Source organism: Pelodiscus sinensis, chromosome 32 (assembly GCF_052426305.1).
Source record: "Pelodiscus sinensis isolate ZL-2025 chromosome 32, ASM5242630v1, whole genome shotgun sequence".
Taxonomy (NCBI): domain Eukaryota; kingdom Metazoa; phylum Chordata; order Testudines; family Trionychidae; genus Pelodiscus; species Pelodiscus sinensis.
The window spans coordinates 2,464,600-2,491,467 of record NC_143083.1 but is presented as its reverse complement, the minus strand read 5'-3'; the positions used below and the strand labels follow the sequence as shown (position 1 = coordinate 2,491,467).

Sequence of the window (26,868 nt, the reverse complement as noted above, 5' to 3'; positions counted from 1 at the left end):
TGTGACCCTCGTTCCCAGAGAGCCCCGGCGAACGCGGGCAGGCCAGTGGGACGGCGCCCGCGAGCAGAGACCTCATTCCATGAGGAGCAACGGTTCGCCTGAGCTAAGGGCTTAGCTGGAATCGCCGTTTCAGCGCCGCGCGGCGCCGCGGGCAGGTACTTCGGACTAGTGGCATTTAAAAATGGCGCCCGGACGGGAAGATGCAAATCAAGCCGGGGATATTTAAATCCTGGGCTTCATCTGCAATGTGCAATGCCTACGTTAGCCTCCCTAGTTCGAACTAGGGGCTAGTGTAGACAGACCCTTCCTGGCCCACTGGGAAATCACCCACACAGGGACAGCTCCCTGCCTGCCCCCTTGGCCCCTCCCTGGAGCAACAGCCAGCGCTGACTGAGCGCCTGGCTCTGAGCCACGCGCCATCGGGTGCCACAGGGAGCCGGTCCCCCAGGATCCTGGGCGGGGGGGGCTGGTTTCTGCCTCAGCTCCTGGGTCTATCCTGGGCTCAGAAACCCGCCCTGGCACGCAGGAGAATCAAGACACAGCTGGGACCCAGCCCCGGCTGCAGACTCTCCGAGCTCCCAGCTGAGCCCTCCGGGCCCTTTGTCCTCGCGGGTGGCAGGGAAGCAGCCGGGTGCCCGGGGCAGAGGCCGAGGGCAGAGCGTGTGGCTGGAAAGTGCCCCGGGAGCATCCGGCTGGCCCAGGACCTGCTAGCACGTCCAGCCAGCCCCAGGGGACCCGCCCGCGAAGCCAGGCCTGTATTCGGGGGGGTCACGTCCCACCCCTCGCGCCCTGGGGGGGTCGGTGCCAGCGCCCCCAGCAGCACATGCCACCCCGCTCCAAAGGCAGCCACAGCCACAGCGGGGGCAACGCAGGCGAAGGGGGCAGGAGAACGGACGGGGAGGGGAGGAAGGGGCAGGTTTGACAGACGCACAGGGTGGGGCTGGTCTGAGTCACATGACAACCCTGTCCCCTCCCCACACCCCGGCTGGTCCGACTCCCGCCCCCACCCTGTCCCCTCCCCACACCCCGGCTGGTCCGACCCCCGCCCCAACCCTGTCCCCTCCCCACACCCCGGCTGGTCCGACCCCCGCCCCCACCCTGTCCCCTCCCCACACCCCGGCTGGTCCGACCCATACCCCCACCCTGTCCCCTCCCCACACCCCGGCTGGTCCGACCCCCGCCCCCACCCTGTCCCCTCCCCACACCCCGGCTGGTCCGACCCCCGCCCCAACCCTGTCCCCTCCCCACACCCCGGCTGGTCCGACCCCCGCCCCCACCCTGTCCCCTCCCCACACGCCGGCTGGTCCGACCCATACCCCCACCCTGTCCCCTCCCCACACCCCGGCTGGTCCGACCCCCGCCCCAACCCTGTCCCCTCCCCACACCCCGGCTGGTCCGACCCCCGCCCCCACCCTGTCCCCTCCCCACACGCCGGCTGGTCCGACCCATACCCCCACCCTGTCCCCTCCCCACACCCCGGCTGGTCCGACCCATACCCCCACCCTGTCCCCTCCCCACACGCCGGCTGGTCCGACCCCCGCCCCCACCCTGTCCCCTCCCCACACGCCGGCTGGTCCGACCCATACCCCCACCCTGTCCCCTCCCCACACCCCGGCTGGTCCGACCCATACCTCCACCCTGTCCCCTCCCCACACCCTGGCTGGTCCGACCCATACCCCCACCCTGTCCCCTCCCCACACCCTGGCTGGTCCGACCCATACCCCAACCCTGTCCCCTCCCCACACCCCGGCTGGTCCGACCCATACCCCAACCCTGTCCCGTCCGCACACCCCGGCTGGTACGACCCATACCCCAACCCTGTCCCCTCCCCACACCCCGGCTGGTCCGACCCATACCCCAACCCTGTCCCCTCCGCACACCCCAGCTGGTCCGACCCATACCCCAACCCTGTCCCCTCCCCACACCCTGGCTGGTCCGACCCCCACGCCAACCCTGTCCCCTTCCCACACCCTGGTACAAGGCTAGCCCCAGCTGTATGCCCAGCTCTGCTCCCCCAACACTGCCTGCCTCCCGTGGGGCTGACATTGCTGCTCCTCCCCCACCCGCGTTCCTCTGCGCCCCGCAAGAGCGGGCAGTTGTCCCATTTGCCGTTCACAAGCGCCAACGGGACAAGGGCGCACGTTTCCCCCGAAGCCAGGATGGCCAGGCCTTAGGACAGGGCCCGTCCCTGCCAGGCCTGGCGCGCGCTCACCCTCGCCGTGCGTCTGGCCCCACCCCTCAGTCCAGCAGCTGAGACTTGGCCGTGCCCGAGGGGCCCCGGCCTGAGCGGGTGCCCGGCTCCTTGGGATCGTCCTTTGCTTGTAGTGAAAAGGGGCAGCCCCGGCCCCACCCCCGCCCTGCCAGGCCCTCAGGACTCACGCGGGGTACTCGGGGACGCGGCTCTTGAAGGCAGGCAGCTCGGTCACATACTCGTTGTAAAGCCACTTGACCTTGAAGTGCAGGTTCATGTAGTCGGCACTTTTACACAGGCGGTGCTTGTCGTGCTCTGCGGGCAGGGGCGAGAGGCCGGTCAGGGGTCTCCCTTGCTTCCCCCCCGCCCCTCAGGCTAAGCTCCCTGGGCCTGGGGGAGGGGGTCAGGCAGCCCAGCTGGGGACTCCGTGGGTGGGCTCCCTGGCTGGGGATCCGGGGCCACGGTGGCTCTGGGGGCCCCACGTCACCGCCAGCAGGAAGCAAAGGCTGCGGCCCGGGAGACACTCACCCTCCATTGCATATTTCATGTCCTGAGCAAAGAGGTTCCACATCACCTCGGCACTGATCTTCCCCACGTTCAGCTCCTGGGGGAACCTGGCCGGGCGGGGGAGGGATGAACACAATCGTACAGAACGGAGCCCAGCCCAGTGCTTCCGGCAGAGGCGGCCTCCCTGGGGCCCGTGCAGCCCAGCAAAGCCGCAGGGAGAGCCACCCACGGGCCACACAGGCCTTCCCAGGACACCCCAAGACTCCAGTTCACACCGAACAGGCAGGGACAGCAGCAGACGAGGGATGTTAAGGACTAGTCGACTAGCCGCTAAGCATTTGCTAGTTGACTAGTTGATCCCCCCTCCCCTATGAGATAGAGGCAGCCTCCGCGCGTTTCAAAGGGGAAGCCAGGGAGCCTGAGGGCAGCTGGGGACTCCCTGGCTGATCCTTGGCTCCACGCGGCATTTCCACAGAACCCGGGGTCACTCGGAGTCCCCCGCTGACCCCGGCTCCATGGCTTTGAAACGCACAAGAGCCCACGCTGGGGACTCTTGTACATGTCAAGGCAGGCGCCAGCGGGGGCTCTTGTACATGTCAAGGCAGGCGCCAGCGGGGGCTCTTGTACATGTCAAGGCAGGCGCCAGCGGGGGCTCTTGTACATGTCAAGGCAGGCGCCAGCGGGGGCTCTTGTACATTTCGAAGGAGGCGCCAGCGGGGGCTCTTGTACATGTCAAGGCAGGCGGCAGCGGGGGCTCTTGTACATGTCAAGGCAGGCGCCAGCGGGGGCTCTTGTACATGTCAAGGCAGGCGGCAGCGGGGGCTCTTGTACATTTCGAAGGAGGAATGCGGAAGTGCCTATCGACTAGTCCATGGAAATTCCATCAACTACTTGACTAGTCAGTTACCCACATTTGAAGTGGAGACAGGATTCCCCAGGCAGGGGCACGCTCAGAGCTGGCCAAGAGGTGCAAGGAGGGAAGGCCCCTATGGAGGTCTCTCCCTAGGCTAGGCCAGAGTCCCGAGTTCACACGTCGATACACCCAGCGCAGTGTCCACCCACCAGCTCAGCGCTCGGTTTCTCTGCCACTGCCTGGAGGAGGCAGCCCGGGGAGTCCCAGGCGTGTACTCACTGGTTCAGGCAGGGCGTGTAGGAGTTCTTATCCTCTTCAATGATGGAAACAATCAACGTGATGAGTTTGGACCAGAAATCCAGGTTCTTGATGCTGGGGCCCTGCTCCTCGGGCGGCACCTCGCCCTTCTTAGCCTGGGAAAAGCCCAAAGACAAGGGAAGGCATCTCGGGTCAATCGCGAGTGGCCACGCTGGCCGGCCGGGTGTGACCTCAGCTGGGATTCCAGACCCTGAGGCTTGGCCATGGCTGGGACCTGTTAGCTCCTTTCCATCCCAGCCCCTGGGGCCCAGGGCATGGCTGCTCCCAACACGGAGCCAGGTCCTGGTCCAGGCTAGGGTCAGGTTCCAGTGCCCCCTCCAGGCCCACATGGGAGACTCGGGCCCTGTTCTACAGTGATCGGCTTTTCAGAGCTGAGCCTTCCCCAGGCAAGGAGATCCCAGCTGGCCAACATGCCCCCAGCTCCTGCCCTGAGCCTGACATTGGGGGTAGCAGAGCTCCCCAGCATGGGGACCCAGAGTGGCACAAACAGGCAGATGGGGGAGGTGGCTGCAGCGCTTCCAAGGTTACGTAGATGGGCCAGAAACAGCGACAGGGAGGGTGGAGTCACTGCAGGGCTACTGGGTGTGAGAGCGAGCGGGGAGAAGAGACCCGCTGGCTAAGCAGGGCTAGGGTTGCCAGGTGTCCGGTTTTCGCCTGGACTGTCCGTTATTCGGGTCCCCCGTCCAGAAAAAACCCCAGAAAATACCGGACATGTGAAATGCCCGGCATTTCCTTTTCCCTCGGATGGAAGCCCGGCGGGGACAATTCCCCCTGCCGCGTCTGGCGGGTGCGGGGTAGTGAGGAGCGCGGGGCCATTTAAAGGCGCAGTGCCTTTTTTTTTTTTTTGATTAACAACTTCGGTCTCCCCCTTTTTTTTCCTCAACAGAATTTTTTCCCAGTGTTTTTTTCTTTTTGGGGGGTGTTTGGTATTTTTTGTTAAACCCTCTGGCAACCCTAAGAAGGACCTCATGCCGAACAGCATCGCGCAGGCCCAGTCCTGCCAGGCTGGGAGGGGCCACGCCCCATGCTGACCGGGAGAAGGCTGCCAGCTCCTCCAGGCCCCGGGCCCAGCCAGCAGAGCCTGCCCAGCGCAGGGACTCGGGCTGGGAAGGGCTGGTTGCGGGATGGGGCAGCTCGCAGGAAAGCTGAGATATCGGCTCCCCAGGAGCTGGGGGGAAGCAGCCCTGCCCCGGCGGAGGCCGACCCAAACCTCAGAAGGGAGGGGGGAGCGTCGGATGGGGAGCCCCATGGCACGGCCGTGCCGCCCACTCACAGGGTCGCTCTGGTACTCGCGGCTGTACAGCTCGTGGCAGTTGTTGAAGATGTACTCGTAGGTGGAGTTGAGACAGGCCTTCACGCAGTCCTTCACCACCTGGCTGGCCCGGGGCGGGCTCTGCAGCTCCTGCACCTGTGGGGAGGGAGATGCAGTCGCGCTCGCAATGGCTTGTCCCCACACGGACTCTGCATCGCAGGACCCCCCCTTCCACACGGAGCCTCGCTCAGCGCCTGTGCACGACGCCCCTCGCGAGCTGCCAGGCAGCCCCGCGGCACTGACGTGCTGCAACCCGCAGGGTCTCCAGATGCCGTTCGAGGGGCAATTAATGACACTAATCAGCATGCAGGCTCCAGCGCAGCTCCCAGAGGGGTCCCAGGCCACCGTGGGAGGGAGCCAGCCTGCCGCGGGCCCTGGGCGTTACCTTCATTCGGAAGAAGGTGATGCTAGTTAACAGATCCACCGTGGACTTGAGATCCTGCAGCCTCTCGGGGCTGCTGGCGGGGAAGTTGTTCTGTCGAGGAAGAGAGAAGGGCCGCATGACGGCGAGGAGAGCAAGCAGGGGCGCCCGGCTGGCGTTTCAGAGCTAATGGCTGAGCTGAGCACAGCCACCTGGGTTTTAACGCCAATCCTGCTCCCACTGCAAGCAGTAGGATCACTCCCGTTCACACCCCCAGCTCTCCAAGCTGGGGAAACCGAGGCACAGAATGGGGACATGACCATAGCAGAAGCTGGGCCTAGAATCCAGTGTCCTGACTCCCCCTTCAACACTCATTCACGGGACCAGCCTGGTGGCAGGAGACTGCTCGCACAGGCACCAGGGTGCCGGTGATCAGCTGCCAGCATTCCCTGCACCCCACCCCATGTGGGGCTCCTACCCTTACCCGGTACATGGACAGGTCGATCCGGAGAGAGTTGTGCAGCTGGTCCAGCAGCTTCACGAAGCGTTCTTTCTGCAAAGACACCCCCGGTGCTGGGTAAGTGGGAGCAAGGCGCCCAATGCCTAGTTCCCCCTCCCCGGCTCAGCCACCAGCCCCCTCTGTCCCTGTGCAGCCCCCCCCCCCGCCCCGTGGGAGGGGCACGGTGGCCAGGGAGGCTTTCAGCAGGGTGCGGGGGGGGGGTGTATCGCTGCCAGCTAGCAGCTCCCCGTTACGCTCAGCAGGAAGGTTCGGAAAGAAATGCAAACTCAGGAGCAAACTGCAGCACAGCCAGCGACTGAGTCCCAGCTGGCTCCTCAGCAGACCCCGTCTGGGGACACTGGGATGGGAGCTAGCGAGAACCTCAGGGTCTGCCAGAGCCCAGCAGCCTTCCAGAGAATCCCCTTAGAGCCACCTGGCTCTCCTACCAGCTCTGCCAGCCGGCACTTAACGTCCACAGGACTGTAAAATGGGCGCCACATTGCAGGAAAGATTTGGACGAATCAGAGAAGGTCCAGAGAAGAGCAACAAAGTGATGGAAGGTCTAGAGAACATGGCCTAGGAAGGAAGCCTGAGAGAACTGGGCTTGTTTAGTCTGGAGAAGAGAAGATGAGAGGGGACACGATCGCAGCTCTCAAGCACCTAAAAAGGATGTTACAAGGAAGAGGAAAGTAAATTATTTTCATTGGCCTCTGAGGACAGGACAAGAAGCGACGGGCTCCAACTGCAGCAAGGAGGTTTAGGTTGGACATTCGGAAAAACGTCCTGCCTGTCAGGGTGGCTAAACACTGGAATAAGTTGCCGAGGGGGGTTGTGGAATCCCCGTCCCTGGAGATACTTAAGAGCAGGTTAGACAGACGCCTGTTGGACAGTCTAGATGAGTGGTCCCCAACGCGGCGCCTGCCGGGGCATTTGTGTGCGCCCGCCGACAACCTGGGCCAGCGCCCGCCCCAGGCGCGCGACACGCACCGGCGTCTGGTATGCGGCGCTCGGGCGGCCCCAGCCCCGGGGCACATGCGGGTGCGCGGCGCCGGTGCCGGCCCCAGGTGCGCAGCTCGGGCGGCAGCAGCCCTGGGGCACATGCCGGCGCCGGGTGCAAGGGCATCCCCACCCCTGGTGTGCCCCAGGACGCGCGGCCCTGCCCCCGGGCGCCCGGCACGTGAGTGGCCCCGCCCCCGGGCACCCGGGAGCCTCTATAGGTTGGGGACCACTGGTCTAGATGGTGCTCAGTCCTGCCGTGAGGGCGGGGGACTGGACTAGAGACCTCCCAAGGTCCCTCCAGTCCCACGATTCTACGATGTCACCTTAAATGGGCCCGAAGCCTGTACTCGGAGAGGCTCATGGGAACGTTTCCGCAATAAGCACGAGAGTCTGGAATCCAGCTGCCCGAGACCCCACTGAGTTCCGGGAGTCACTCTGCACCACAGGCAGGGAGAGCCCTGAGCCGGGACATGCAGAGGAAGGCCTGGGGCTCGGGCCCCAGCAGCCTCATCACTACATAATGAAGAGCAATAACCAATCGTTGTCAGGACGTAAACGGAAAGGATGTGCCAAGCTGGCGGGACACGGGCCATGCTGCGACTGCGCTGCCCGGCCCCCGCTGCTGTCTGCAGGGCTCACTGGGAGGAAGGGATTTGCTAGCAGGGACTTGCATGGAGTTATTCTAGAGTTACACTAGGGCTACATCTACACTGGCATGATTTTCCGAAAATGCTTTTAACAGAAAAGTTTTCCGTTAAAAGCATTTTCGGAAAAGCGCGTCTAGATTGGCAGGATGCTTTTGCGGAAAAGCGTCCGTGGCCAATCTAGACGCGGTTTTCCGCAAAAAAGCCCCGATCACCATTTTCACGATCGGGGCTTTTTTGCGGAAAACACTACTGTGCTGTTTACACTGGCCCTCTTGCACAAATGATTTGCTCAAGAGGGCTTTTGCCTGAACGGGAGCAGCACAGTATTTCCGCAAGAACACCGGAAAATCTTACATGAGATCGTCAGTGTTCTTGCGGAAATTCAAGCGGCCAGTGTAGACAGCTGGCAAGTTTTTTGCCAGTGTAGACACAGCCTAGGGGAACAGAGATCAAGAATCGGACCATCATTTTTAACTTAACTAAGGCTCCATCTAGAGTGCAGGCTTCTTTCAGAAGAAGCTTTTTTTGGAAAAGATCTTCCGAAAAAACTTTTTCTGAAAGAGAGCGCCCACGCTGCCAACGTGCATAGAAAAAACGATCTGCTTTTTCGAAAGAGAGTGTCCAGACTGAATGGTCGCTCTCTCGCATGTAAGCTGTGACGGCATGGCCACCAGGGCACCTGTGCTTTTTCCTCTTTCCTCTTCTTCCAAAAGAACTCCCTCTTCCCCGGCCACGTAGACCTTTTTGCGAAAGAGCAAAAGGCTTCTTCCTCGTAGAATGAGGATTACCAAGGTCGGAAAAACCCCTCTGCTCTTTCGATTTGCTTGCAGAAGAACGCGATTGCAGTGTGGACGTTCCTCAAGTTTTGTCGGAAAAATGGGTGTTTTTCCGATAAAACTCTGTAGAGTAGACAGACCCTCACTGACTGACTGACCTTGAAGATGTTCATCTATCACCTTTAGAAACTTTCCTGGGTTTGGCTTCCAGCCCCATGTCCCTATCTTGCCAACACTTAGGCACGTACTTTCCTGCACACACGAGAGTATGGCCCTGAACTCCACAGGGCTGGTTAACATGGTCAGTCAAACACATGCCACAGTCTCTGCCGGGCCAGGGCCTCACTGCAAATCCAAAGTGTGTCCAAACTGAATGGGCAGTGGGGAGTTTGGGGTTCTATAGAAACCACAGAACCAGAGCAGTTTGCTCTGAATTCAGCTACTGGGGCCGTGCAAAATACACACAGGACTCGGGTGCAAATGTTCAGGGTTTCTCTTTGGGCAGCTGTGTGCCTGCAAAGATCTGCTTTCCGCTGATGGGCGGGGAAGGGGTTTTTGGCATCAAAACGGTGATTTTGTGACACGATTTCACTGCGATTTCTCCCAGTTGTCACATATTTCACTCAAAACTTCCGGTGCTTTTTTTAAAAGTAAATTTTTACCCTTTTAGATGAAATAATCTCAAACTATCCAAGAACAATTGGCCATTTCTCAAGGCGGCGCCCAAAGGGAGCATTTGACCTTTGGCGGTGCTGGTTTTGCACGGCTCCGACTACCACGCCCCCACCCACCAAGCTCAAGAAGAGAGAAGTAGGAAGGAGAGTTCTACGCACCATAGGACTTACCCCGAAATTGGAAGCAGCAAAGCGGTCTGAGGCAGACACGTTGGTGGAGGCAGTGGTGTGGGCGTAGTACGCGTTGATGTTGGCTAGGAGGGTGCTCATCACTGCCGGCACGCCGGGACACATGTACTTGGAGGACAGGCAGGCAAAGTGACTGAAAGAGAAGAGACGACAGGCTGGAAGGCGCAGGTGAGGGCGGGGTGCCAGAGTGAAGGGGCCTGCCGCAGGAGGGGGAGCAGGGAATGCCGGTGCGGGGGACGAGGTAGGATAGTGGGATGGAGGGTGTGGATGTGCCGAGGGGAGGGTGTGCACTGCACAGCGTGGGGGTGGCGTGTCAGGAGATGCTGTGTCCGTCTGCCCAGGGTGGAGTGAGTTGTGTCAGAAGGGAATCGCAGATCCTGGGGCAGGCAGAGACCACAGGAGGCATCAAGTCCAGCCCCCTGCCCAAAGCAGGACCAACCCCAACTCAATCATCCCAGCCAGGGCCCTGTCAAGCTGGGACATAAAAACCTCTAGGGATGGAGATTCCACCCCCTCCCCAGGGAACCCATCCCAGTGCTTCCCCCCCCTCCTAGGGAAATTATTTTTCCTAATATCCAACCTAGACCTTCCCCACTGCAACTTGAGCCCATTGCTCCTCGGTCTGCCATCTGCCACCACTAAGAACAGCCTCTCTCCAGCCTCTTTGGAACCCCCTCAGTTGCAGGCTGCTCTCAAATCCCCCCTCGCTCTTCTCTTCTGCAGACTGAACAAACCCAAATCCCTCAGCCTCTCCTCATAGGTCATGTGCTCCAGCCCCCTCATCATTTTGGTTGCCCTCCGCTGGACCCTCTCCAATGCGTCCACGTCCTTTCTATAGTGGGGGGCCCAGAACTGGCTGCAATACTCCAGCTGTGGCCTCCCCAGATAATGCACAGGGTGTGTTCTTCTGTTTATGTTTGCATGGAGTGTGGCTTGTACAATGGGTGTGTGTAGGGAGTGCTTTGGAGAGTTTGTGGTTGAGAAGGGTGTATGAAGGGTATATGTGGTGTGTGTGTAAGGCTGTGTGCGCATACGAGAGGAATGCGCAAGGTGTGTGTATGCATGCAGGATGTGTGTGCGCTATGTGTGTAAGGTGTGGGTGTTTAGTGTATGCCATGTGTGCATGTGCAGTGTGCACAGGCACCGTGTAAAGTGTGCATTGGGTATAAGCATGTGCAGTCTGTAGGGTGTGGGCATGTTCAGTGTGTGCAGTGTGCTCCGGATGTGTGTGTGTGCAGGGTGTGCATGGTGTGTGTGTGGCAGTGTGTGCAGGCTGTGTGCATGACACTGTGTGCAGTGTGTGCAGGCTGTGTGCATGACAGTGTGTGTGGTGTGTGCGTGGTGTGTGTGTGGCAGTGTGTGCAGGCTGTGTGCATGACAGTGTGTGCGGTGTGTGCATGGTGTGTGTGTGGCAGTGTGTGCAGGCTGTGTGCATGACAGTGTGTGCGGTGTGTGCGTGGTGTGTGTGTGGCGGTGTGTGCAGGCTGTGTGCATGACAGTGTGTGCGGTGTGTGCGTGGTGTGTGTGTGGCAGTGTGTGCAGGCTGTGTGCATGACAGTGTGTGCGGTGTGTGCGTGGTGTGTGTGTGGCAGTGTGTGTAGGCTGTGTGCATGACAGTGTGTGCGGTGTGTGCGTGGTGTGTGTGTGGCAGTGTGTGCAGGCTGTGTGCACGACAGTGTGTGCGGTGTGTGCATGGTGTATGTGTGGCAGTGTGTGCGGTGTGTGCAGGGTGTGTGCGCAGCATTGTATGTGGTATGTGGAGGGGGTGTGTGTGGCAGTGTGGGTGTGTCTAGACTACATGGCTCTGTCGACGGAGCCATGTAGATGAGGCAGGACGATGATTTACATAATCGCCACTTCATTTAAATCAAAATGGCCGCCGCGCTGTGCCGATCGGCTCTGTCGGCTCAGCGTGGCAGTCTAGACGGGGATCTGCCGACCCCAGAACCCTTTGTCGGCAGATCCTGTAGACAGATCCCGCAGAGCTGATCGGCACAGCGCGGCGGCCATTTTGATTTTGATTTAAATGAAGCGGCAATTATTTAAATCGTTGTCCTGCCACGTAGTCTAGACGTACCCTGTGTGTGCTGTGTACAGGCTGGTTGTGTCTACATTGGCACCCTTTTCCTGATTTTAAGAGGAATAAGGGATCTTCCGGAAAAGGCTTTATTTTCCGAAAGATCCCGTCTAGACTGGCGCTTTTCTCCAGCAAAGCCCCGAGCCGGAAAAAAGCGGCAGCCATGTTCATGCAAATGCCGCGGGGGATATTTAAATCCCCTGCAGCATTTGCAATTCCGACTTGTCTCATTAGCATCCCTTTTCTGGAAAAGGGTGCCAATGTAGACACAGCCGCTGTGTGTGTGCAAACTGTGCAGGCTGTGCATGGCAGTGTGTGTGTGTGTGTGTGCATGGTGTGTGCAGGTGGTGTGCATGGAAGTGTGTGCAGGGTGTGTGTGTGGTGAGTGCAGGTGGTGTGTGTGTGGTGTGTGCAGGGTGTGTGGTGTGTGCAGGCCGTGTGCGTGGCAGTGTGTGCAGGGTGTGTGCGTGGCAGTGTGTGCAGGGTGTGTGTGTGGTGTGTGCAGGCCGTGTGCGTGGCAGTGTGTGTGGTGTGTGCAGGCCGTGTGTGTGTGGTGTGTGCAGGGTGCGTGGCAGTGTGTGCAGGCCGTGTGCGTGGCAGTGCACATGTTCAGGAGCAGACTGAGCCCTGCCCCAGTGTGTTGGAACCAGACCCAGCCTGACACTCGGAAGGCGCGTGCCTGCCCCTGTCCGTGGGTGGCTGCCCGAAGGGGGCTGCTGCTGGCTCCGTGGCCAGGCCGAGCGGCTGACCTGCAGGTCCGGGGAGTGCAGGAGCCCCAGTGGATTAGCCACTGGCCAATGGGGCCCGTGGCCGGGGCCCAGGCACTTGGGGGACCGCTGTGTTCAAACCTGCTCCACCTGCCGCTCCAGCTGGGGAGCAGGGTCTGGGCCGGGGGGCTGCCCTGCCTGCCCCCATGCCCAGCCCCATTTCCCCAGTAGGACAACGGGTGGGGAAGGAACATGGGGGCATAAGGGGTGGGGCCCCATTTGCCCCGGGCCGGGAGCCCCACAAAGCCACAGGGCCCGGCTCAGCTGGTGTCAGCCAGCGTCACCCATTGACTCCAAGGGAGCTGCCCTGGGTGAGCCCAGCTGAGGACCTGGCCCCGTATCGTTACCCCTTACCCAGTGCTCAATTAACCCCTTCAAACAAAGAGGGAGTGGACGGGAGAGACGCACGTCATGGCCTGGTAGATGGACTCCACCCCGTATCGCATGGCGAACTCGTCCACGATCTCCTGGGCCGTCTCGTCGAAGTACACCTTCCAGGCGTCGTCCCCCTTGGCCTCGGGGATCTTCACCACCCCGTTGTTCTGCAGGTCCGTCACGAAGTGGAAGAGGTTCTAAGGCATGGGACAGAGGAGAGCCCTCAGGACCACTGCTAGCAAGGGCTTGCCTGGCCACTCAGAGGCGAGTGGGTCTGGGGAGGGGCTGTTCCACTGCTGTGCGGATCAGGGACCCGGCACTGCGGAGCTGAGACGGCCGATGGAGATCTGAGTTCTGGGGCGCCCTGTGCCATGGGGGAGCCCCTGCTCCAGGGCAAGGGCGGCAAAACACTGCCTCTCTGACGGGATAGAAACACAGACCCTAAGACAGGGGTGGGCAATACTTTTTGCAGGGGGGCCACTTCAGGAATTTTGGCAGTGGTTGTGGGCCAGCCCCCCCCCTCCCTGGAAGGGACAAGGCCTCAGGTGGAAGGGGCGGGGCCTTGGGCAGAAAGGGCGGGGCCTTGGGCAGAAAGGGCGTGGCCTTGGGCAGAAAGTGCAGGGCCTTGGGCAGAAAGGGCGGGGCCTTGGGCAGAAAGGGCGGGGCCTTTGGCAGAAAGGGCGGGGCCTTGGGCAGAAAGGGGCTGTTCCCTCCAATTGGGCTCTGGGGGCGGGGGAATGCATGACGCCATTCGCAGTTTAAAATGGCTGCCGGCACCCTCTTGGCACCGCACGCCCCTGGCAGGAGGGGGGAGCCGCCAGCCGCTTTGAATAGCAAAGGACTTTGCACACTCCCCTGCCCCCAGGGCTCAACTGGTCTGGGGTGGGGAGTGGCAGGGTGGGCCGCAGGCCAGATCAAATGGCTTGGTGGGCGGGTCCGGCCCACGGGCCCAGCGGCGGATATAGGGCAGGGCCAGTGGGGCGGCTGCCCCGGGCCCCGCGCTTCAATAGGCCCCGCGCACGCGCTAATTCCTGTCGGCTGTGGCCGTGGCGCATGCGCGAAATTGTGCTGCCCTGCGGCTCTCTCATCCACCCCTGCACGGGCCGTATCTTGCCCACCCCGCCCTAGGAAGACAGGTTGACAAGCCCTAGCGTCCAAGCTCCCTATGCGTCCCCTCCGAGTGCCGGCTGAGGCACGCTGGCATGGAGCCGTGTGCGGCAGAAACCGTGCCCGTGCTGTGCCCGCTCCAGGGAGGACGGGAGCCCTTCGCTCTCCCGGGCTCTTGACCACCCGTTAAAATTCCCTTGAAACGTCCGGTCATTTGAAAACCAGGGTTCTGACTATAAAAGGAAGCAGGGTGGGCTGGGGGTATGGTGCGGGGCCTGGGGCCCGGGGGCATGGCTCACCTCGTGCAGGCAGGTGTATTGCACATGGTACGGCGCCACCTTCTCCTCTCCCTTTATCTCCACGCTGATGTGCAGCCGGATGGCTCCGGACACGGCTGACTTGTCCGTCCGCTTGTCTGCAGGCAGGAGGGCAGGAAGCAGACGAAGCGTTAGCGCGCTGATGGCCGTGGCAAGAGCACGAGGCATCAGGAGAAGCCGGCTGGTGGGTACAGCCAGGGTCTGGCACCTAGGGAGGCTGGGGTCAGCTCCCAGCTGTGCCCTGGGACCCTGGGGGCTTTGGGAAAGTCACTGGGCCTCAGCTCGTTTGTGAAAGGGGTGAACGTGCCTGGGTCTGGCCGCGGTAGCTCTGCGGGGTGAGGAGTCTTCTGCGATGTGTATGTGCAAGGGGGCTGCAGGGCTGTTCCCACATTGGCAGCAATGAATGCTGGAGCCCTGGTGTGGCCCATGAGTGGGGAGACAGGGCCCTCCTTGTGGGAGGTGACTGGAAGAGCCTGCCTTAAATGGCCTGGCAGAACAGCATGGGACGCCAGGGAGGGAGAGGAGCTAAGGCCAGTGCGGGTACATGGAGCAAGGGGCATAGAAAGGAGAAGCAGGTGTCAAAGTGTCATAGGAGGGAGGCCCTGGAGCAGCCTCTCCAGAGGAGCCTGGGGACACACGACCTAGCTGGGCTGACGAGGTCCCTGCCAGCCCTGTGGTCTCTGGCCGGCGATTCAGTAAGAAACAAGAAGTGTGCAAAGAACCCCGCCTGCAACGGAGAGGAGAACTCGCAGCCTGGCCAGCTCCAAAAAGCTTTTCAACCTCGTTTGTACGGACAGGGCTATATCCCACACACCCACTGGCTGTGGGATCAAGGGGAGCCAGTCACTGACGGCCCCACCAGTCAGCACTTCCCCCGCCACGAGCAGCTGTTTTGTGGCATGTGGGGAAGGAGCAAAGGTGCCATGCGCTCGGGGCGGAGGTGGACCTGGGCGGGGAGAAGTTGGAGTGGGGCGGGGCTTAGGAGAAAGGGGTGGAGTGGGGCTGGGCTTGGGAGGAAGGGATTGGAGTGGGGGTGGGGCTTAGGAGGAAGACTTGGAATGGGGGAGGGGCTTAGGAAGAAAGGGTAGAGTGGGGGCGGAGCCAAAGGTGGGCACCCCTTAGCACCTTTGAACGTTGGTGCTTGTGCTGCATAGGGCCGGGCGGGGGAGTGAATTACCCAGGTTGTACCAGACATCCATCTCCCCGCTCAGCGTCCGGACCTCTATGATCGTCTGGCCTAGGAAGTCGTCGGACTCTCTCTTAAAGCGCTGCTTGACTCGCGACTTTATATCGTCATCTTCGTCCCAGACCCGCACCTTGATCCGGTCGGAGGAGTTATGGCATTCACTGGGGGTGGGGGAGGACAGAGAAATTCCCAAGGCCAAGACATGATCCAGGTTAGCCTCCAGGAATGGTGGATTCCTAGCGAAGACACCCCCCTTCCCGATCCCCCAGCAAAACCCGGACATTGAACTGGGAGCTCCCTCAAACCCTCGCAGTCCTGGAACAGGCTCCTGGAGCACTGGGGGTGGGGAACGGCCCCGACCGGCATCCTGAGCCTGCAGTTCCCTCCCGCTGGCAGACAGCACCATGCTGAGGCTCTTGTTAATTCCCACAGGGCCCACGCTCCTCTCGAGTCCCATTTGAGCCCTGCGGGTTCTTGGCGCTCGCCGCTGAGCTGGGAAAAGAGGATCTGTGTCTGCGCGCGCTCCCACCAGTACCCCTGTGCTGCACGCAGAGGCGCCACTCGGGGCTTGTCCACACAGCGAAGCCCCGCGACGGGCCCTGCCAGCTGACTCAGGCTAGCCCAAGTGTCCAGACAGTGGGCCCCTCCCACCTTGCAGGGACAGAGCCTGGCTCCTGCCTGAGCCTAACATCTACACAGCAATGAAACCGCCCCGGGCCCAAGCCCGGAGCCCAGTCCCCAAGCAGGAGTCTAGCTGCTGTGCAGACATATCCCCAATCCAGAGCCAAGTCTACAGCTCGCTTCCTTCCCTAGCAGCCAGGCCCTGCTGGGATTGGCAAGCTACACAGCAGCCAGGCAGACGGCTCCAAGGACTGACCAAACCTGATAGCGAGTGACTGAGGAGGAGCAGGGCAGCCCGGGGAGGCGAGGGGCGGGGCTGGGAGTAGGATGTAACTTACAAGTGGAAATTCTCCTCCCAGACCGGATTTAGATTCCCATAGATCGTTTTAGTCCTTTTCTTCGTCTTCCCAACCTGGACAGTAACATACGGGTCACTGGAACCTGTCTTATCCTTTGCCTGCAGGCCCTGGGCACAGACAACTATAACACAACACACACACATCCCACGCACACAGAGGCACACGGCACCACGCACCAGCCAGCCCCACAGAGACGCAAGACACACAACGGAGAGAACAGACAAAACGAGGGATCAGTGGCAGAAACAGAACAAATGGGCAACATGTGATTTGCCTGACTTGGCTTGGGATTCATGGCAAGGGTGAGGCCGGGGCATCTGGCTGGCTGGTGCCGGCTCTAATGGGGATTCACTTCCTTTCCCCAAAAGCTGGGCTCATGACGGAGGCTCCCAACAGGAGGAGAGCCCTGAGCTCTTGGCAGTGGAATATCTACCCCTCGGTGCACAGCAGGGGCAAGTCTGGGCTGCAGAGATCGGCACGCAGCCCTGGGGGCAGAGAGCCTCGTTAACGGAAATGCCGTGTCCTTAGCTAAGTGCTCCGTATGCCCTACAGCAGTAAAGCCGAGATGTGCTCCCTGGCCTGCCGTCAGGAGGTGGCATTGGGTGTCCTTGCAGTGGCACTGAGAGGTGCCAGCCCCAGCGCCATCCCAGTGTGACGGGGACATCCAGAGATCTCCAGGGGCACATGGGTTCTACTCTCACCCCCTCTCTGCCCGGGGCGCACGTCCAGCGCTGGCTGGGCACATGGGGCTGGCCTGGCGCCTACCTGTGATGCTGATCTTGGCGGACCATTTGGAGGTGCCATCCAGCACGCTCTGCTTCACAGCCTTCATCTGCTGGGTGTGAGTCGCCTTCAAGACGGCGAAGATCTCTTGGATCAGCTCAAAGATCTCAGGCTTGTTCCGCTCCCGGATCTTCATGCGGTCCTTCAGCACCATGATGATGTTCTGGGTCCGGTCCTCTGCCCCGTGCTTGGAGCTCTTCTCGGCCGCTCCTGGGTGCAAGGAAGAGGGGAAGTTCTGGGACAGCCTGCCTTTGGAGAGCACTCAGGCAGGGCCGGCATTGGAGTTAACGGGGGTGTAAGTCCCCCCACGGGGTTGGCGAGGCATCGAAGGCATGCAGAAGGGCTGGGATTGGTACACATCGGGTCAGTCGACACCCCTCCCGAATACTCTCCAAAGCGAGAAGAGAGAGAGGCTGCGCCCCCTTACTCTGGAGGCAGTCTGCGTTGAGCAGGTCTTGGCACTTTTCGTGGCACTTGACCCCGCACTCGGTGCAGCGCATGCCCTGCCGGGCGATGCCCCACAGCAGGCCCTCGCACTCGTAGCAGTAGGTGGGGGTGGTGGCAGTCCACACCTCGAAGTTGTGGGGGGTCGTGGAGGAGATGGGGTAGATTAAGGCTTGAAGGGTCTTCTTGTAAACATGGTTTTTCTAAGTGAAGAAGTGGGGAAGAAAAGGCTCAGGCCACGGAGAGTCTCATCTGAGTGGGGGGGCGGGGTTGCTCCCAGACAGCGAAAGACCCCAGAGATGGCGCTTAGGACACGGGGCTCCATCCCTCCAGCCCTGGGCATGCTGACCTTCCCTTGCCACCGAGGTGCGGCCAGCTCTGGGCTGGAACGCAGCCGCTGCTTAACAGCACACAGCAACAGGTTGGGCAATGAATGCAACAGCCTTGCTTGGGATTAGCCTGGTTCATACTTCCACTGGGATATCTGTCACCACCACAAGCAGGCCAGTTATGTTTGCCCCCTCTGCGAGAAGCCACCTCTCATGGCACAGAGCCCGTGGTGACCACCCTGGACTCAAGAACAAGCAATCTCCCTGCAGCACCCATCTCTTCCTTGGCAGGCTCCCGTCCCATGGCCGACCCACCCGACCCTGCTTTGCCCGTGCAGTGTGACAGGCGCGGTGCCCAGACGGAGCCCCCAGCAGCAGTGTTAGAGCTGCCAAAGGGTCACACTTACTAGCTCTTCATTGTTTAAGGTGCTTGATGCTAGTGCTGACGTGATCCCTGCTTTCCTGGACTGGACCAACGACTGATGGAGTAAAACAGAATCAAACAGCTGTATCAGCAGGGAGGAGTCACAGCCAGCCCCACCCCCTCTCTGGTGGACTTTTAACAGCAAAGGTCACCAGGCCAAAATACCCAGCGCCTCAGTGTGGTGGAAACAGCTGGATCTCCAGAGCCATGACACAGGCGTCCCCGCCCCGGCCGCAGGGCCAAAGAGCGCACGGGGCGGCATGGACTTTGGGAGCTGCCAATCCTTCCAGCCTGGAGACCTCATCTTTGACAACGGGCAAGCTCCTCAAAGCCGGGTGTACTACCTCTGCCCGACGTCCATGCCAAGTGGTCTCAGAGGGCCCGGTTCACCAGCCCACGCTGGCCTCAGTTTTCATCCCCATTCATACAACTCTGGGTTGGATCAACGGGGGAGAGCTACTGACCTCCAGATCCTCCCCCTCCCCGAATCTGCGCTTCTCGGCCGCCCCCGCCACATCACGTGGCAGCTGTTCCTCAGCCTGCTCATTTCTAGCAAAGCCCCAGCTATTCCCTGCAAGAAACAGGCCAACGGCGGAAAATCGGGTGTGAGAAACAAGGCAGGACTTACCATAGCCTGCGAGGGAGCCCAGAGCCAGAGGGATGGAAAGCAAAAGACAGTAACATCAGCCACTGAAACAGGGAGGGCAGGTCCTACTCCCTTCCTCTCTGTCCTAGGGAGTCGGCGGGTGAATGGACAGCACCAAACTCCACCCGCTTCTGGGCCATCTCTGTTCCTTGCCCCACTCGGCCAGCTGTGGGAACCGGCTGCATCTCCTCCGGACTGGCCTCTGGACCTCAGGTGTTGCATGGACCCCGCCCCTCCCCCAGGGCCAGAGCAGGCAGGTGTGGAACTGACCGAGGCCGGGCGGGGCCTCTCTGCCACACCTGTGGGGCCACAGCACATGCTTCCCTCCAAGGAGGGAGGATGCCTGCTCCACCTTTCCCCATCTGCGCACAGCAGCTGGCAGGCCCAGCTTGCTTCCCGGGCGGGCAGGGCTGATTCCAGCCCCCTGGGGCCGGGGCTGCAGGGATCACCCAAGGAAAGGAGCCCGGCTGCTACAGAGATAAAACTGTCCATGACGGGTGGGGCTAAAGTGCACCCCAGTGCAGCGAGCCCCCAGGGGATCCTCCCTGCTGTCCATACCCCTGTACCCAATACAGCCCAGTGCATCATCCACAAAGACCCCTCCCTTCACCCCCCTCCGCCCAACCCAGCATCCCCCATCACCCCACGGAGAGACAAACAACACTCAGTGCAGGGCATCAGCGCGGCGTGCCAGGGCCGGAGCAGCACGTGGGCACCACGCGGACAAGGCAGCGAAGGAACAAGGCGAGGCAGCTTGGGCGGAGAGAAACACGAGGGCCACAGAATCCCCGGGGTGCAGCCCAAAGCACAGCCCCGGCCAACGGATTCAAGAGGGGGAGGGGAGGGGGAAGGGGAAGCCAAGGGGGAGCCGAGGTAAGAAGGCAGCAAGGGGTCCGGTTTCAAATTTTGTCCTTTGTTCGCAGTGAAAATAACGCCAAGCGGGCTGAGGAGAGGCGTGCGGTCTGCCCTGCGGGGAGGTTGACGGGCTTTGGGTAAGACCCGGCCCTGTGAATTACAGCACTGCGGGTTGCGGGTACAGTCTGTGACTTAGGGGAGCGTGTTGGTCAGAGCAGTGAATGACAGGAGGGTACCGGCTGTAACCCTTTACGGGGCACCGACAGGCGTGCGTGAGGGCACCAGCACGTTGTGTGTTGCACTGTATGACTGGGATGGCAAATGCTCGCTTGCTGCAGGCGGACAGCGAGTCGGAGTTATGGGCTGTGCATTGTGACTTCTGGGTGTCTTGAATGCAGCAGAACATGCAGTGACCTGTAGGAATGCGCTGGGGATGCCGGCTATGTGCTGGGAACGAGGGAAAGGTGCCGGGGGGGGGGGGGTGCCGTGTGCCTGCTGGGAACGAGGGGAATGCGCCGGGGGGGGGGGTGCCGTGTGCCTGCTGGGAACGAGGGGAATGCGCCGGGGGGGGGTGCCGTGTGCCTGCTGGGAACGAGGGGAATGCGCCGGGGGGGGGGGGGTGCCGTGTGCCTGCTAGTAACGAGGGGAATGCGCCGGGGGGGGGTGCCGTGTGCCTGCTGGGAACGAGGGGAATGCGCCGGGGGGGGGGGGGGGGTGCTGTGTGCCTGCTGGGAACGAGGGGAATGCGCCGGGGGGGGGGGGTGCCGTGTGCCTGCTGGGAACGAGGGGAATGCGCCGGGGGGGGGGGTGCCATGTGCCTGCTGGGAACGAGGGGAATGCGCCGGGGGGGGGGTGCCGTGTGCCTGCTGGGAACGAGGGGAATGCGCTGGGGGGGGGGGTGCCGTGTGCCTGCTGGGAACGAGGGGAATGCGCTGGGGGGGGGGGGTGCCGTGTGCCTGCTGGGAACGAGGGGAATGCGCCGGGGGGGGGGGGGTGCCGTGTGCCTGCTGGGAACGAGGGGAATGCGCCGGGGGGGGGGGTGCTGTGTGCCTGCTGGGAACGAGGGGAATGCGCTGGGGGGGAGGGGTGCCGTGTGCCTGCTGGGAACGAGGGGAATGCGCCGGGGGGGGGGTGCCGTGTGCCTGCTGGGAACGAGGGGAATGCGCCGGGGGGGGGGGGTGCCGTGTGCCTGCTGGGAACGAGGGGAATGCGCCGGGGGGGGGGGTGCCGTGTGCCTGCTGGGAACGAGGGGAATGCGCCGGGGGGGGGGGTGCCATGTGCCTGCTGGGAACGAGGGGAATGCGCCGGGGGGGGGGGGGTGCCGTGTGCCTGCTGGGAACGAGGGGAATGCGCTGGGGGGGGTGCCGTGTGCCTGCTGGGAACGAGGGGAATGCGCTGGGGGGGGGGGGGTGCCGTGTGCCTGCTGGGAACGAGGGGAATGCGCTGGGGGGGGGGGTTCCGTGTGCCTGCTGGGAACGAGGGGAATGCGCTGGGGGGGGGGGGGGTGCCGTGTGCCTGCTGGGAACGAGGGGAATGCGCCGGGGGGGGGGGTGCCGTGTGCCTGCTGGGAACGAGGGGAATGCGCTGGGGGGGGGGGGTGCCGTGTGCCTGCTGGGAACGAGGGGAATGCGCCGGGGGGGGGGTGCCGTGTGCCTGCTGGGAACGAGGGAAAGGTGCCGGGGGGGGGGGTGTGTGCCGTGTGCCTGCTGGGAACGAGGGGAATGCGCCGGGGGGGGGGGGGGGTGCCGTGTGCCTGCTGGGAACGAGGGAAAGGTGCCGGGGGGGGGGGGTGTGCCGTGTGCCTGCTGGGAACGAGGGGAATGCGCTGGGGGGGAGGGGTGCCGTGTGCCTGCTGGGAACGAGGGGAATGCGCCGGGGGGGGGTGCCGTGTGCCTGCTGGGAACGAGGGAAAGGTGCCGGGGGGGGGGGGGTGTGCCGTGTGCCTGCTGGGAACGAGGGAAAGGTGCCGGGGGGGGGGGGGGTGCCGTGTGCCTGCTGGGAACGAGGGGAATGCGCCGGGGGTCTGTGTACCTGCTGGAACGACGGCACTGCCCTTGTGAAGGAATCTGGGAACAAAACTGGAAACCAAACGCTACCACAGACGGACTCGGACTGATGCCCCATGTTGGACAAGGCCCTAGAGCCTCTGTTAAGGAGACAGCGTGCCCTTTGAACAGTGACCGTCGCGGCGCTCCCTGCCCTGGCAGAACATGACACCAGCAGAGGGAGGTCCTGTCAGGCTGGAAGCGGCCTGGGGAGGTCGCCTAGGCCAGCCCTTCACACGGAGCCAGGACCTAGACTGTCCCTGACAGCATCCCCCTGCCGCCCTTGGTCGCCTGTCCCAGCCCTGCACTAGCGCAGTCGGAAAGTTTCCCCCAACATCTAAGCTAACACTCCCCGGCTGCGAACGAAGCCAACTCCTGCCTGCCCCGAGCTCGCCGGCCTCTCTCTAGCAGCGCTGTTACGGATCTAAGGCCGCTGTGGTGCCCCCCAGCCCGAAGCTGCCCCTGGGGAGCGCCCGCTGCAGAGCTGTACAGGGATGAGCAGGGAATCCGGGAACAGAGGTAAGTCCAGGCCGTGACGCCTGAGCCAAGCCACTTCGCTCCCCAGCTTTCTCTCAGCGCAGACTCAGGATTTCTCCTGCCTTCTCCATGTCTTGGGTCTCCCGAGCACCCCCCCCCTTGCTCAGACACCGTCTGGGGCTATTCTCCCAGACGTGCGAGAGGCGAGGCCCCCGCGCTGCTGAACGGCCCCTCCTGCGGGCGGGCTGCAGAGGAGAGGCGAGTATCTGAATGAGCTGGGGATGAAACCCGGCCCCACGGGGGCTGGGCTACTCTCCTCCCAGCCCGCCGAGAAGGGCTGCATGGGCAGGTGGGCCTGGCGGGCAGCACAGGAGCTGCCTGCTCACTCCACGCTCAGAGGAGGGGGCTTGAAGGAGCCTGTGCCGACCACGTGGCCAGGGAGTGACTCTGCGTGGCGACATGGCTCCGATGCCGGCACGCCCACGCTGCCAGGAACCAGGCCTGCACCGGAGCCTGCCTGCGAGCAGCTGCCCTGTAGCGGCTGCCTGGCTGGGCGAAGACGCAGCAGGCCGGCTCCTAAGCCCAGCGGTTCGGTGGCTGCTCCGTGCCTTGAACCCAGCTCTGCTCATGGTTTGACCTGAGCCTTGTCTCACCCTAGGTAACCCGCTCCCAACCCTCGGCTCCAGCCTCTGACCCCAGCTCTGATTCTGGGCTCTGAATCCTGGCGACCGACTTCCGCACTAACCACTGATCCTGACTCCTGCCCCCCACTACTAGGCATGACGGCCCTGTGCCCCCCCTCCATGCCCTGTGCTCCAGATGTCTCTCTGCTGGAGGCAGCCTGCTGGGCCTTGGCGGAGGTTTGGGGCCAGGTCGGGCCGGTGATGCAAAGGGAGCTCTCTCTTTAACCCGGAAGACCACGAGCTCACCAGATCGCTGACTAGTGGGAGGGATTTGCGTCCAGGCTTAATGTCAGGCATGCTGTCAATGCAACGCAGAAACTTTACCGCCGCTCCCCTGCGGTAGCAGCCAGCCAGCCAGCCCCCCAGAAAAGAGAACAGAAACACAGCCGTGTTAACCAGAGCGAGCGAGGCCAGCAGGCAAAGAGCGCCAGAGCCGGATGAAAGGAGGAGGCGCCACTGACGTGCGAGAGGGGAGGCCGCTACTGATGCTAAGAGAGGCCCCCTCCTCGGAGTGGCAGCCCCACAGCCCTGTGAGTAACCCGGCATGGGCCAGCTCCCCGGCAGACTCCAGCAGGGCACAGCAGACAAGCCAGGGAAGCCAGCGGCGTTAGGAGGGGCCTCACCAAATCGCTAACTAGGGGGATTGGCTTTCTCTTTCGTATGTCGGGCATGCTGTCAATAATGATCAAACCACCGCCAGGCCTGGAAGAGAGACAAGAGTCAGTGGGGACGGGCAATGAAGGGAGACCACTCGAGACACCCACGTGCACACACAGAGGGCCCTGTGCGCTGCCCGCCAGCGGCCAGTGATCCCGGGTTGCATGCCAGGGTGAGGCAACATCTCCCCACTGGGCAGCGGAGATGTTCACTGACTGCAGTAGCCGCTGCCCTACCTGGGTCCCTGCCCTGCAGGAGGGACAGGTGATGGGTCACGGTAGTGGTGGGCCCATAGGCCCTAGGTGGCCCACACCTTGCCCCAAGCTGCCTTCAAGCCACAGAGTTGAAGGCCAGAAGGGACTGACATTTGGATCGACATCCCCTAGGCCACAGGCCCAGATCTGCCCCTGCATTAAACCCATCAGCTGTGCCTGTTCCTGCCCAGCCTGCCTAAATCCACCCTGCAGTGTAGGTGGGCTGGTCCCCGGGAGGTCTGCCTTTGTGGGTCCAGAGGGGACTGGAGCAGGGTCTGAAACTGCAGATGAGCCCAGAGTCTCTCCTGTGCAGCTCCCTTTCCCCTACCACAGAGACCTGCAGGCCACAGCCAGGAGAGGCCACCAGAAAGCAGAGACCACAAGGGGAGTGACGTGGGGAGGGGCTGTGCACGGAGACCACACACACTGGCTGGGGAAAGAAAGAACAAAAACCTGACGTGCAGCACGTGGCAGCCTTTTGTCAGTGCTGAGTCCTGGAATTTTGCTCCCATGCTGGTTTCATAGAATCCTAGAGCTGGGAGAGATCTCAGGAGGTCGGCAAGTCCAGCCCCCTGCCCAAGGCAGGACCAATCCAACTGGAAACGCTGCGCACCGAGGCTGCCTCTGGGGGTTCTGAGGCAGCAGCAGCATTTTGCCCACCTTCCCCAGAAGGGAATAATGAAGCAGGATGCCTGTGAAGGATCTTGCCCCCCTTCTCTCGAAGGCTCGTACAGCACAATCTCCTTTTCTGCTACAGCAGCTGTAGCTAGTTTGTGCAGAAAGTTTTCCCAGGCTGTGTCTACACTGCAGGTTATTTTTGGGAAAAGGTACACAAATCGCAATGTGCGCACCTTTTTCCGATTCTTTCCACGGAAAAGGCTTTTCCCACATTTGGCCCGTCTACACGGAAAACATCCTCTTTCGGAATCTCCCTTATTCCTCCTAAAATGAGGAATACAGGGCTTCCGAAAGCGCGCGCCGGCTTTTTTGGAAACTGATCCCAAAAAGTGGACGAGTTCTCTGGAATACCCCGGAAAAAGTCTGTATTGTAGACACAGCCGCACTGAAAATCTCCTAGGTTTGTTGGAAGCAAAACGATTCCGGGTTCATTCAGACTGTCTCTCTTTCCCGTCCCCGATGCCAGACAGGGTGTTTCTGTCCAAGTGGCGCTCCGAATCGAACGGCAAAGGGGCTCTCCGGACTCAAAAGGCTGCTTTGGTTTGGCTTTTGTGTCTAAAGCCCGAGAAAACATTTCACATTGCGGCGTCATTTCAAAATGCAAATGTACCTCTTGCCCCAAAAGGGCCTTTTGTTCTGGGCCGGTGGAAGGTTTGCCAGGCCAGGCAATGGCCAGAAGGGGAAATGAAAAGACTCGTTTTGGTTTGAAACGTCAGTTAGAATCTTGACATTTCCCAGGGAAACCTGGTTGGTTTTCTGACCAACTCCAGTAGCTGCTTAGGCCAGGCCAGGAGCTCCAGTGACCCTGTGCCAGCGCCCTGGCAGCACAGGCTGGCATCCAGCGAGAACCCCAGGTCTGCCCATGTTTGGCAGCTTCAATACCAAAGGCCCTTGCCCTCCATCACTGCTGAGACACGAGTTTTCTCAGGGATGGGGCAGGTGCAGGCTTCTCTGACCCTTTAATTCTGGGTCTCTCCACACAGACCCAGTGATCAGAGCCCCCTGTATCCATCACGGAGGAAGTGGGGCTCACACACCTTCCTGACTCTTGGGGGACAGCTGGCAGCTTGGCCTCATGCCCGCCTTCTCCTGGGTACATCTACACTAGCCTCCTAGATCGATCTAGAGAGGCTAATGAGGGCAACCAGAATTGCAAATCAAGCCTGGGATTTAAATATCCTGCGCTTGATTTGCATGTTCCCAGCTGGTCGCCATTTTAGAAATTGACTAGCCCGAAGTAACTGCCTGCGTCTATACGCAGCAGTGAAACGGGATTCCAGAATAAAGCCCCTAAATCGAATTAGGTGGTAAACCTCATTCCACGAGGAATACCACCTAATTAGATTGAGGGCTTTATTCCAGAATCCCGTTTCACTGCCACGTGTAGATGCAGGCAGCTACCTCGGGTTAGTCAGTATCTAAAATGGCGACCGGCCGGGAACATGCAAATCAAGAGCGGGATATTTAAATCCCAGGCTTGATTTGCAATTCCAGTCGCCCTCGTTAGCCTCCCTAGATCGATCTAGGGGGCTAGTGTAGACGTTCCCTGATGGGCATTTTGCCCACTAGAGGGTACACAGAGATGCCGCCGCCGCTTCATCTCAGCCAGCCCCAGGTGGAGTCAGCTGCCTCTTCCCCCACGAAGTCTGACAAGCGGGGCCCTTTGAGAGAGGCCTGGGAGCCGGGACTGTGACATGCCACGGGGAAGTGACCGAACGTGGCACGTCCAGAGAGCAAAGGGCATAACACGGATTGATGCGTGGCACAGCCTGGGCACTGAGAGCGCAGAAGGGGGGTGGGAACCTGCAGGTGACATCAGGACACGTTTGCTCTTTTCTCTTCTCCCTCGGCCTGTTCCCACCCGGTTCTTTCCAGTGAAGTGGAGCGGTTTGCGGGCTCGCATCCTGGGTGGGTGCTGCCAGGGGCCAACAGAGCCGCACCACCCTCCCTTTGCAGTCACTGAGCCGCGCCCATTGGAACGGCCAGCTCTGAAGAACAGTCTGGTTGTGGCTGTCATGGGCTGGGGAGACGTCTCATTCCATAGCTCACCTGGCCCCGTGGCTCTGCTCCATAAGGCTCACATATTCCACCCCAACCCCAGCCCCAGGGAACATCAGCACCCCCCACCTCCCAACAACAGGCTCAAGTTTGGCAGTTGCCGGGGGCTGGAAGGTTTCCGGGTTGCCAGGTTACTCACCCGCCTTTAAACCACAGCGACTTCGCTTCGCCAGATCCTTCCCCACGGGCCTGTAGGACAAACAGAGGGTCAGCGCTGCCTCCTGGCCATGCAGCTCGCATGGGCAGCAGCAGATTTACTGGGGCTTTGCTGTGTTGAAGAACAGTGTCCGGAGGCACATGGGGAGCACTGAACAGCATAACTCCCTATTGCGGGCATGGGGGGTTCAAACGAGTTAGGGGTTTCCAATGCCCTGGGAAGAATGGAAATCGGAGAGTTCTG

The 26,868-nt window shown here is 61.4% G+C and overlaps 1 protein-coding gene across 1 annotated transcript in view; it reads right to left on the bottom strand.

The window, feature by feature from the left end:
* The window catches only part of UNC13A (unc-13 homolog A), a 109,208-nt gene that overhangs the window by 42,282 nt on the left and 40,058 nt on the right, over nucleotides 1-26,868 (bottom strand). The window contains exons 13-29 of the mRNA XM_075903263.2: nucleotides 26,608-26,657; nucleotides 23,445-23,523; nucleotides 18,744-18,749; nucleotides 18,099-18,170; nucleotides 17,346-17,565; nucleotides 16,901-17,128; nucleotides 16,115-16,256; nucleotides 15,147-15,316; nucleotides 13,952-14,067; nucleotides 12,579-12,742; nucleotides 9,309-9,459; nucleotides 6,027-6,095; nucleotides 5,567-5,656; nucleotides 5,143-5,277; nucleotides 3,831-3,964; nucleotides 2,720-2,805; nucleotides 2,380-2,506 (exon numbers count right to left, since the gene is read on the bottom strand). Coding sequence (XP_075759378.1) covers nucleotides 2,380-2,506; nucleotides 2,720-2,805; nucleotides 3,831-3,964; nucleotides 5,143-5,277; nucleotides 5,567-5,656; nucleotides 6,027-6,095; nucleotides 9,309-9,459; nucleotides 12,579-12,742; nucleotides 13,952-14,067; nucleotides 15,147-15,316; nucleotides 16,115-16,256; nucleotides 16,901-17,128; nucleotides 17,346-17,565; nucleotides 18,099-18,170; nucleotides 18,744-18,749; nucleotides 23,445-23,523; nucleotides 26,608-26,657 — 2,039 coding nt within the window. The remainder of the gene's footprint in view (nucleotides 1-2,379; nucleotides 2,507-2,719; nucleotides 2,806-3,830; nucleotides 3,965-5,142; nucleotides 5,278-5,566; nucleotides 5,657-6,026; nucleotides 6,096-9,308; nucleotides 9,460-12,578; nucleotides 12,743-13,951; nucleotides 14,068-15,146; nucleotides 15,317-16,114; nucleotides 16,257-16,900; nucleotides 17,129-17,345; nucleotides 17,566-18,098; nucleotides 18,171-18,743; nucleotides 18,750-23,444; nucleotides 23,524-26,607; nucleotides 26,658-26,868) is intronic.